The sequence below is a fragment of the Ostrea edulis genome, chromosome 1 (genome assembly GCF_947568905.1).
Source record: "Ostrea edulis chromosome 1, xbOstEdul1.1, whole genome shotgun sequence".
In the NCBI taxonomy this organism is placed as follows: Eukaryota; Metazoa; Mollusca; class Bivalvia; order Ostreida; family Ostreidae; genus Ostrea; species Ostrea edulis.
Window position 1 is genome coordinate 88,174,742 of NC_079164.1, and position 12,258 is coordinate 88,186,999.

Sequence of the window (12,258 nt, forward strand, 5' to 3'; positions counted from 1 at the left end):
CCTACAAATCGTGACAGTATGATAGGGCCTTAACGGATCGCACGACAGTGGAACCGTAGCATTACAGTCACACTGGATCGCACGTTTTCTGAATCATGCGATTGGTAGCAAATTTGCCGAGGTACAGTCAGTCGCAATGTTTGCGACGATCTCCACCTGCAATTGCAGACTGCGACTTGGTGAAAGATCATCGTACGATAGGTGGTAGATGATTGTACGACTGGTGGTAGATAGGTGATAGATGACCGTACGACTGTTGGTAGATGATCGTACGACTGGTGGTAGATAGGTGGTAGATGATTGTACGACTGGTGGTAGATAGGTGGTAGATGATTGTACGACTGGTGGTAGATGATTGTACGACTGGTGGTAGATAGGTGGTAGATGATTGTACGACTGGTGGTAGATAGGTGGTAGATGATTGTACGACTGGTGGTAGATAGGTGGTAGATGATTGTACGACTGGTGGTAGATAGGTGGTAGATGATTGTACGACTGGTGGTAGATAGGTGGTAGATTATCATACGACTGGTGGTAGATAGGTGGTAGATGATTGTACGACTGGTGGTAGATAGGTAGTAGATGATTGTACGACTGGTGGTAGATGATTGTACGACTGGTGGTAGATAGGTGGTAGATGATTGTACGACTGGTGGTAGATGATTGTACGACTGGTGGTAGATAGGTGGTAGATGATTGTACGACTGGTGGTAGATAGGTGGTAGATAATTGTACGACTGGTGGTAGATAGGTGGTAGATGATTGTACGACTGGTGGTAGATAGGTAGTAGATGATTGTACGACTGGTGGTAGATAGGTGGTAGATGATTGTACGACTGGTGGTAGATGATCGTACGACTGGTGGTAGATAGGTGGTAGATAATTGTACGACTGGTGGTAGATAGGTGGTAGATGATTGTACGACTGGTGGTAGATAGGTGGTAGATGACCATACGACTGGTGGTAGATGACCATACGACTGGTGGTAGATGACCATACGACTGGTGGTAGATGATTGTACGACTGGTGGTAGATGACCGTACGACTGGTGGTAGATGATCGTACGACTGGTGGTAGATGACCGTACGACTGGTGGTAGATGATTGTACGACTGGTGGTAGATGATCGTACGACTGGTGGTAGATAGGTGGTAGATGATTGTACGATTGATGGTAGATAGGTGGTAGATGATTGTACGACTGGTGGTAGAGAGGTGGTAGATGATTGTACGACTGGTGGTAGATAGGTGGTAGATGATTGTACGATTGATGGTAGATAGGTGGTAGATGATTGTACGACTGGTGGTAGATAGGTGGTAGATGATTGTACGACTGGTGGTAGATAGGTGGTAGATGACCGTACGACTGGTGGTAGATGATCGTAGGACTGGTGGTACACATAGTGGCGTGATTATCTACGATTGGAAAAGATCGATTGCAAGATCAATCATGGGTAATCGTGCCACAAGTGGTAACGATCAACGACCGATCGTATGATCAATCGAGGCCACTTGCGACAGCATCCATGATTGATCAGTCGTGAGGTGGTCGTGTGATTAGGTTTGCAATCATGCGCCAGCATCAGTTGTCATTTAACTCTTGAACAGTAAACACTGTCAAACTCATTCGCTATTCCACCCAAGAAATGAAATGGTCATAAGAGGACACAGCCAGAATCATAGCAAAAACCCAATGTTTTGGAAACTTTGGCAAAGAAGTTTCAAGTACCGGCCACACAAGATGATCCCGTAAGAGATGAGACACCCATTGAACAACATGATGAAGCTGACGACTCAGTAGATGATGAAACGGCGGCAAAGAGAAACAAGGTGCCGGAGTTGGAATCACAAGATGAACAGACTCTCTGCGAATGGTTTGCAGACCATCCACTCTAATGATATGAGGCACGTAAATTTCGAAAATCACCATAGAAAAGGTCGTCTCTTGGACCAGAAGGCATAGGAACTTGATATGACGGGTACATAAATATGCTGAGTATTATTACTCACATAATAAATGCCGTCAACCTAAGCAACATTCTTCATCATAAAAAAAGTTCAGTCTTGTATTCCAACATATTTCAAGTTCAAGTCTACACCCTGTATTTCCTACAAATATTCTTCTACTATTGCATCCAAACCATTTTATTACGAACAAACTTTGCAGTGCCTAGATATAGACCATCTTATACTTAATCGACCTACGTGTTCTTTACTTCGTCTTCTTTCAACTATAGTCCAGCTGGACACGTCAATGATATAGTTGAAATAGGTCCTAAATTAAGAGAACCTCGGTTTTGCAATTGGCGACAGAACTCTCTCTCATCTCATCTCCGTGTGGAATTCTGTCGAAGATTATGTCAGACGATGGGCTAAATATACAAAAAGAACTCGATACCTTGACAGAATGGATTAAAACTATACTGTAGAATCATTTAAATTCGTGGGGGCTAATTTTCGTGGATTGCTGAATTTTTACGGGTTCGTGGGGATGTAATTTCGTGGATTTATATATTTGTAAGATTCTTGTATACTAGTTGTCTTTATTAGTTGAGGATGTAAATTCGTGGGTAAGGGGTACCCACGAATTCCACGAAAATTGAGCCACCACGAATTCTAATGATTCCACAGTAAGAGGAATATTAAAATCCCGTATTAGTCACATCAAAACAAAAGTATGTACCATCTATCCTTCTGTGTTTAGGAAACCAGAAGTGATCAAAGAATTAGATAGGTTACATGGGGTATATGTTTTGGTTGCGGCTGACATAGCTTATAAACCGAGGTCCCGTGTCACACCTACTGTGACACGATAAAGATCCATCCCTGCTCAAAGGTCGTAAGCGCCGAACATAGTCCTAAATTTTGCAGACCTTCACCGGCAATGGTGACCTGTCAATATGAGTGAAAAATTCTCGAGTGCAACGTTAAACAATACACAACCAACCAGCCAACCAATCTAAATTTCACAAATATCCTTACAAAGAAAGATACATTGCTGGATGGAGTAAATGTTCTACCAAGCCCCTATCTTTGCTCCTCGCGAAAATATTAACAGTTGTGAGGGAGAAACTTTAAACGTACTGTGCCACAACACATGCCAGAGGTAGTGAAAATTTTAAAAACCTTTTAGTGAAATCATAAAACCTTTCTCAAATCAATAACATCAAAACCTATGACTTTTCTACAATTTACACAACCATTACTCACGATAAGTTAAAGACTAGACGTTTTGACACCATAGACAGTCACGTCTTCAACTAAAATGGAAAAAGGAAATAGTCGTATCTAGTGATCAGTCATCCAAAATCACTTTGTTAAACACCAATCTGATTCTACGCAAAAGGACTCTGAAGTTGAAATAAAAATATGCTGAAGTTCCTCGTTGACAATATCTTCGTAGTCTTTGGTGATCAGGCCTTTCAACAGTCGTTGGAATCCCGATGGGAACGAACTCTGCTTTTTTGTTAGCTGACCTGATTTTATATTCTTATGAAGCAGAATTTATTCAAAAGCTTCTACACGAAGAGAAAAAAAATCTCTTGTTGTGGCCTTCAACTCGACATTTAGATATATCTACGACGTTTTATCTATTTACAATAAGCATTTTCATTCAAATGTCGATTCGATATATCCGTGAGAACTGGAGATAAAAGACACCACGGAGTTCTCCAAATCTGCTTCGTACTATATATTGTTTTATTGAAAATTGATATTGACGGCAAATTAACTGGCGACAACTGTCAACTTTGTGACAAACGGGATGATTTCAGCTTCTTCATCGTCAACCTCCCATATTTATGTAGCAATTTTCCATTATCACCTGCGTATGATGTTAATGAAAGGTGAAGATAACGAACAGTGATCAATCTTATAACTCGTATAAGCGATACAAAAAAGATAATTGGGAAAACACGGACCTCTGGACACACCAGAGGTGGGATCAGGTGCCTAGGAGGAGTAAGCATCCCCTGTCGACCTGTCACACCCGCCGTGAGTCCTATATCTTGATAAGGTAAACCGAGTTATCCGTAGTCAAAAACAGTGTGCCACGAACGGTCTAACAATCGGTATGAAACACGTCAATATGAATAAATCCCTTTTGGATGATGATCGTTTTGTTTGCTTGTTTTCTGTCCCGTTGAGAATTTTCACTCATATTGAAACGTCACCAGCTGTAGGTGAAGTACCACAAATTTAGACGAATGATTTGCGACATGACAAGGGCCGCGATATCTCCACGACCATGTCAAGTAAAAGTCGCAGAGAGAAAGACAATTTCCATGGCACCTCCATGACCATGTCAAGCAAAGATCACAGAGTGGAAATAAAACAGTTTCTATTTTAAAAAATGGTTTGAGAAGAATATAGCGTACATATCAGATTTACATGATGAAAAGGGGTCTTTTCATTCTTTAGAAAATTTACAGAAAACTTATAAAATCAAAACAAATTTTTTGATATATGCTTCACTCCAAAGTTCTATAAAACAAGCTGTATGACTCAAACAATTCGGATGGAAACCAACAATCCCAGACCTATTGTGCCTCTTAATATTAGAATATTTTGTACAAGTAAAAAAGGAACTAAGCATATCTATGATACTCTAATTGCAGAAACCATTATTCCATTAGGAAAAATGAAATGGGGAAAGCATCTTGAAATTTCAGATTCACAATGGGAAAAGATTAATTCACATCCGTTTCAATATACAAAAAATTCTAAATTGCAGTGGTTACAGTTTAGAATTAACAAACTACATTTTAACTACAAATTCATTCGTATTCAAAATAGGGAAAGTAGACACCAAATTATGTTGTTTATGCAAAAATAGTGACGAAACAATTAGTAATCTGCTTTGGGATTGTCCAAAGGTACAGGAGCTCCTAAGATCTATCATATCTTTAATTTATGTAATACAAAAGGTATCAATATTGCATTGTAAATATGATGATCAATGGAATACATGTTTTTTTTCTCTTGGACAGACTCTGATTGGCAAATACACTTATCATTATCTATATTTTACATTAAATTTTGATCTTGCTCTTTTATATCAATACAACCTAGTTATGATCGATTTTACAATACTTGTATCAAATGACATCACACTCTTCTCTCTCTCTCTCTCTCTCTCTCTCTCTCTCTCTCTCTCTCTCTCATCACCCCTCTCAGTCTCCACCAGTTTTTCTCTCTCCCCACAATATCACAGAGTGGAAGAGAAGGTCCGCGACATCTCCATGACCATGCCAAGCAAAGATCACGGAAAGGACGACAAAGACCGCGATGTATCCAGGACCACATCAAGCAAAGGAATTCCTCTCTGTGCTTTAACCTTTGCCTGATACGGCCATGGCGACACCACGGACCCTGTCCCCTCTCTGTGGCCCCCACTTGACATGGTCACAGAGATATCGCGGATCCTGCAGTCTCCTCCGTAGCACCCACCCTACATGGTCATGGAGACATCGAGGACCTTGTCTTCCTCACTATGGTATTTACTTGACATGATCATGGATATATCACGGATCTTGTCTTCCTCTGTGTGACCTTTACTTGACATGGTCATGGAGATATCGCGAATCTTGTAGTCGTCTCTGTGACCGCTACCCGACATGGCCACGGAGATACCGCGGATCCTGTCTTCCTCTCTGTGACATCCACCCGACATGGCCATGGAGATATCACGGACCTTGATTCTATACACAAGGGCTTGATCTGTGTATGATCAGTTTTTAAATCGAGGCAGGCTACTGACAAGCAAGTTGATGTTACAGGTTTCAACAGTCTCATTTAAAGTCAGCATTTCGCGAATTTTAGGGTCGTTATAATGATTTGTTTTACCTATATAACCTGTAATTAGGTCAAATGCTGTTTGACGTGTTTCATACCGATTGTTATGCCGTTCTTGGTACACTGATTTTGACTACGGACTACTCCGTTTCACTGATCAAGACATAGGGCTCACTGCGGGTGTGACCGGTCGACTCCTCCTAAGCACCCGATCCTACCACTGTTTTTGATTGATTTATTAATTGCGGTTTTACGGTGTTTTGACAATATTTCAACAATTAACGTCGGTCCCACCTCTGGTGTATCCAGGGGTTCGTGTTTGCCCAACGCTTTTTTGTATACCTTGTGGGAGTTATGAGATTGGTGACTGTTCGGTATCTTCACCTGTCATATAACTATTGCACTTCCGAATATATCACGCATTGATGGTTGTTTTTCATTTATTTGTTAAACTTACAGGTGAGCTTCTGGTGGTTTGGTGGAAGTCATGAAGGACTATATATAAGAGGCTGAGAAAGAGAATGTCTAGACGGCGGAGTGTCAGACATGGAACTTGAAGAACTTTAGCTTCCTTAAGTAACACATGACCGTCCGCAACTTGTCTAAACATAGTTCGGCAAAGTAGCATTTGCGAATTTTTATTCCATCCATTTCAGTTCATTTTCCATACATTTGCTTCCTGTTAAACCTGATATGACTTGTATATTTTATCATGTTTGCTCTCTACCAATAGGCTCCATGCCCAGAGGCTGAAGAGGACGATGGGGACACCCTCGGATAACTACTCAAACGTCCTTTCCATTTCAGTTGAATCCGAGAAGCCTGATCCTAGCTCACAAGCCATTTCGCGATCCTATGTCACCTATTTCAAAGCAAGGCTTGAGACGGGAAGCGTTTTAAAAAGATTTCACTGTTCGAAGAGGAACCATTATTGATGATGTCCACCCAGACGAAATTTTTCTCTGAATCAACTAAGCTGAGGAGTACAACAAGGTACCAGAATTCTTGGGAGCCTTGATAGCGACGTGTTTACCTTATATCGAGCGTCCCACACGCTTGATGGAAATTCTATCGCCTCCCCAAATTGCTCGGCGATCTGCAAAGTACAAAGAAATATAACAGTAAAAGTGATACCGGTATATTATAATACACCAGAAGGTAGTTCAACACAATACTAAAACATGCAATAGTTACAACAGAATTATAAAATATTTGACGCCTTATGCTCGGCACGAATTCAAAAGTGGCTAATTTAAAATTACTCATAGATATTGCCCTTAGAAATAAATAGTTTTAGGCGAATCTAGAGTGGAACAGACTAGTTTTTTTTCCAATTCGCAAAGACAAAATTTTTATTGTACATAAAGAGTTTAGTATCATGATGTGTGTACTGCTAAATTTTCATGTAGACCCGTGAAGACGTCTGTTGCAGCAGCCCTGTCATGCTTTTTTTGGTAAAATTGACAGAATAATAATGAGAAAAGGATAAAAAAAAAAAAAAAAAAAAAAAAAAAAGATGAAGAAAAATTCACACAGACATGTAGGCCTACGTACATAAATACATACGACAAACAGTACTTTTTTTTTAAAGATAAAGGCTAATTGTCCTGCTGTAACTAATAAACTTCATAAAAATTCCATCGAGGCAAATCACTATGGACAAACGTGGTCTCCCAGGGCATTTCATCTCCTTCTCAAAACCCTACAAGGATTATTATGAAGTAACATTACAGTACAACAATACAGGAGTATCAAATCAATTTCTGTCCCTTAAATGATTTAAAGTTATTGTTGGATTGATGACTGAAGAATTTATTCGATTCAGCACAAAGCGTGACGTGCACACACTCATACATAGTCTCTGTGTGCTAACGGCTGTGAGAGGATTTACACAATGAGAAATAACTCTTTCACACTTTACCAAACTGAATTTTTAATTAATATTGCTGAATTATATGCCGTATAAAGGATTTACATGCAATAAATTTGCCAGTTTGCTCTACAGGTTGAGGGGAACAGCTCATCCACACCCAATCTGTATAAATCAGACTACTCTTTATCAAATACACATTTCATTGTAATTTACAGGGTAAATAATAGATTGTATGTACATAATTCTATAAATATCAATAATCTAAAATTGTTTCATAAGAATGAAATAAGCCATATAGAAATTTAAAAGTAATTAAAATATGAATAAAACACCAACAAATGGCCAGTATACCAAGTCTGTATAAATGTGAAGGAGAGACAAAATTTTGTATCGGCTACAGCATTATACCTTTGCACGTGTCTTAAAATTACTATATTTCGTATTTCTTGAAAATCTACACTAACGACACTGAATGTTAATGCGAATGTCAAAATAACATAATAAAAACATTAATTATTCCATTGCATATCCAATTTTATTTTTCACTTTTTCACACACACACACACACACACACACACACACACACACACACACACACACACACACATATATACGAGCAGGAAAATATGCAGTTAATTTCAAAGTATATTCACGTGATGATTTTGATTATTTACTTTGGAACTGCATGTTTTCCTGCTTTTCTAATTTCATTTTAATTATTTTGAGTGTGTGATATCAATTCTTTCTTATCGGATTATATATATATGTAAAACTTATACGGTACCAATTATATATATATATATATATATATATATATATATATATATATATATATATATATATATCATACCATCATAACACTCGATTTGTTACACATTCTTCCGGAAGAAATTGGTGAACTTTGCTTATTGATGTTCAGTTATTGAATATCATGTTGCTCTATATCGCGCTGAAAGGTTTTGTGCTATTTTCTTCAGCATCATTTGAATAAATATCATCTTGGGTTTTTGATCCAGTGTCGATTAATCTACTACTCTTTCTTTTCTTTTGTTCTACTAGTCTGTGATACTTTCATTCTTATGTATTTTGGTTTGGTTGTGATTGGAGTTTTAAAACCCTCAGGTCTTAATGATCGTTAATCTTTTAAAAATCAAATTTAAAACGTTGCAACCACATTAAAATTCAATATCAAGTCCTGACCCTTCCTCGACATGACCAACTTTAGACGATAATGCCTCTTCGATAGATTTATCATAATAGTTCATGCAAAAGAATGTGACGTATTACGCGTATTTTAAAATATACATGAAACAAATGAATTGATCCACACCAATGTTATTTGTTGTGCAATCATTTCATGTGCATTTCTTTGTTAGTTAGTGTGCGTGGATTGATTTTTCCTGGAACAGCTGCATTTAAAAGACCCATATTTACATGGAAAATATATAGTACACGCAATTTCCTGTCAACGAAGGTTCTCTTTTCATTCCAAACTCTAGACGGATTATACACCTCATTATGTGGAAGATATACAAGTAGAAGTAAAGTAAGGCAATGAAATTGTATCATCTCTTTATCTATGCAAATTCTTCTTTGGTCATAACTTATCTGATTTCTTTGTTTTAGGATAGATAATGGCCCTAACTTTTCACGACCTTTTGAAAGAATATGTCGACCTTTTGGACGACTGGCAGAGAGAAGTTGATGATATTAGAAAGATGCACCACGAGATCTGGAAAGAGAGCAGAGTTTATCCCATCATTAAACAACACAGAGCAGGAAGTCGCGTCGAGAAACAGTGTCGAATACTTCCAATAGGAAAACAAACCGATGTGGATTACAAGTTCGAGGTAACAGGGGTAGTTGTCGAAACAGAGAAAAGAATAGGGCTGTATTGGAAAGTTAGCGCGTCATCAAATGCTCACGGGAAAATATTTGTGGCAAAGGAAACAAAATTGGAGCTAATGAACAGACCTCATTATTCTGATATATTCACAGAAAATGTCTTCGTTTGGAGCGATGAGGAAGATGCCTATTTGTTACTGCCTGGACCATTCAAAGAAAACGTGGTACAAATGAGTAAATTTGAATATAGAAAAGATGCCACGCCACCTTTGAACAGTCCCTCCGTCCCGGGACAAGGGGCTGTGAATGAGTACGATATTGTTCCATGTCTTCGACTTTCTCAATGGCCACTTACTGTCCTTAAATGGGCAAAAGACGTTTGCTCTGAACACAAAGCATTAAACAAAGAATTCAGATCAAAAATGTTGAAGAACGAGTTTTTGTTCATCGTTGCGGCAGGAAATCCAACATCTCCAGAGAAAGACAAAGAATTCAGACTTTCTTTCTCTCTTCTGGAAGTAAAATGCTTTGAAAAACTGTCTCCCTATCTAAGAAAACTTTATGGATTAATAAAGTATGTCTATAAAATGAAACTCGAGTCTATAGATTTATTAGACTCTTACCACATTAAAACACTTTTCTTCTGCATGCTCGATAATAAATTCAATGGGAAGAAACTTACATGTTGTGATTATTTAAAGGATCTATTACATTATTTTGACAATTTGATAAATGCATGCAAAGAAGAAAGAGTTGAACACATGTTTGTTGAGGATTGCAACATATTCCCTTTCCACAAAATAAACAGGACAGAAAAAGTCAAACAACTTATCGAAACTCTTGATAGAAAGGATAAAACTATAGAAGATGAATTGCATATACTTCTCCGACGGGACTTGCTTATTTCAGACAGTGATGATGAAACATGGATAAAAATGGCTGTAGAACAAATTCAGATACTACAGACGGGATCTAAAAAATGCATCTACATCAACAGCTATTTGACTAGACTAATCAGTTTGATAATATATTCTTTATACGAAAATAAAGAGCAAAATAACCTTGGCATTGCTGTTTCTCGAATGCAAAACTTGTTCTCTGAATATCCAGGAAACAAAAATGTTCACCGAATGATTTCCATGGTTAATGCAACTCTTGAGAGACTTGATACAAGTAATAACTCAAAAATAACGATTGATACATCGTTGGACACGTGTTCCTTAGCAGATAATATCAGTAGAAAAGTTCACATTGCTTTTGAAGCATACCTACATAAGGATTTCCAACACACCTTGGGATTTCTGCAAGACGTTTCACCGGAGTATGGAAGAAATCTGAACGAATCGGGTTTCATAGGTATTTCGGTTACAAGCTATCACAAAGACTTTGAACTGGACGACCCTCTTCACTATGTTATATCTACATTGGAGGAAAGTTCAAAAGAACACAAATGTCCCCGATTTTATCTAGATCCTGTCTTCCTAGCACAACATCTAAAAATCCAAGTTAGATTAAAGACAATGGATAAAACTCCAGATCAGTCAGATTTCGATATTCTCAAAAACTTGTGTGTCTGCCTGTCTGACCGAGAGCCTTATATGGGACGACTGTCTTACAGATTCTCAGCAATATTATTGTTACAGGGATACAGACAGATGCTAGAACGATACAGCATTGTTTTCACTGGCATGGACAGTGAAAGTATTAACAGTTTTAATCATAGAGCCTTTGCCACAAATTTTGATTTACGATAATTGAAGCCTACCTTCAATACATTTTACGATGAACTATGAAAAAATGACTAAAGTGAGACTATGCCTGTACAATTAGATTTTACTGGAAATTCTATAAATTTTGAAAGGATTGTAACAGTGTTGTATTATGCTCTAAAAATATAACATACGTAATTGGAATAATACGATCGTGAATTCTTCAATGGATTTTCCAGGTCATAAATAACTGTAAATTTTAAATCATGCAATGTCCTTTTAAAAAGTCCAGTGGCTTGCTTGATAATTTTCAATTGACTATTTAAATGTACATTCTTAATGACAGCCAGCTATACTCTGGAAAGCGTGCAAACAAACCAAGAAACTTTACACAATGATCAAGTAAGGTATAAACCAATTAGTACTCATTCCATTTGATAATATATCTTGAAGTTTAAAGAGAAAAATCTGTAAGCTGGGTTGTGGGAATTATCATTTCACTTGTATAATTCTGTATAAAATTGCTGATCTGTAAAATGTCTTAGTGGGTTATCATTCAATTCTGTAATACCGAATACTGATAAAAATTAATCAGAATGATGCACGGACTGTATCTGTAAAAGTAGACATGCTACCAGTTTTATTAAATGAAGTAAAGGTAAGACAAACAGTTTTATATAATACATGTATTTATTGAATATGGAACTGTCACAAAAAATATGTCCATGTTTTTGTGTTTCAGAGATGTGGGAAGAGGATACACTCAACTCGGTTCTTCAAACCTATTTAGAAGCATTAGATTCCCGTCAACGCACGGTGGAAGAAATTCGACTGTTACATCATAAGGTGTGGTCCAAAAATAAGGAGAAAAACTCGGTTATAATTCAGCATAGATCTGGAAGCAGGGTGGAAAAACAAACTAGAATATGTCCGAATGGCACTCAATCCGATATCGATTTCATGTTAGAAGTGGGCGTCATTACAGTTTCTCTCCAAACAGACGGTAACATGTTCTTTCAACCAACATCAAATGACGGCTA

The 12,258-nt window shown here is 37.7% G+C and overlaps 2 protein-coding genes across 3 annotated transcripts; one reads left to right on the forward strand and one right to left on the reverse strand.

Annotated features, from left to right (window-relative positions):
* Nucleotides 1–93: 93 nt before the first annotated feature.
* On the reverse strand, nt 94–1,526 carry LOC130048265 (uncharacterized). The gene is made up of 2 exons (XM_056144790.1): nt 1,515–1,526; nt 94–1,386 (listed from the first exon to the last, which is right to left on the reverse strand). Exons 1-2 carry the CDS (start codon nt 1,524–1,526, stop codon nt 94–96), a joined length of 1,305 nt encoding a protein of 434 aa, XP_056000765.1.
* Nucleotides 1,527–9,082: 7,556 nt separating this feature from the next.
* LOC125675580 (uncharacterized) lies at nt 9,083–11,373 on the forward strand. 2 transcript variants are annotated; one of them, XM_048913324.2, is made up of 2 exons: nt 9,083–9,210; nt 9,291–11,373. In XM_048913324.2, exon 2 carries the CDS (start codon nt 9,299–9,301, stop codon nt 11,261–11,263), a length of 1,965 nt encoding a protein of 654 aa, XP_048769281.2. In that variant the 5' UTR covers nt 9,083–9,210; nt 9,291–9,298; the 3' UTR covers nt 11,264–11,373. The 2 variants fall into 2 exon arrangements, with proteins under 2 accessions (XP_048769281.2, XP_056020791.1); XM_056164816.1 differs by having other exon boundaries at nt 9,092–9,205.
* Nucleotides 11,374–12,258: the final 885 nt, after the last annotated feature.

Bases quoted from the DNA above. Each gene is read 5' to 3' on its own strand.
- LOC125675580 (XM_048913324.2), top strand. From the start codon at position 9,299: ATGGCCCTAACTTTTCACGACCTTTTGAAAGAATATGTCGACCTTTTG.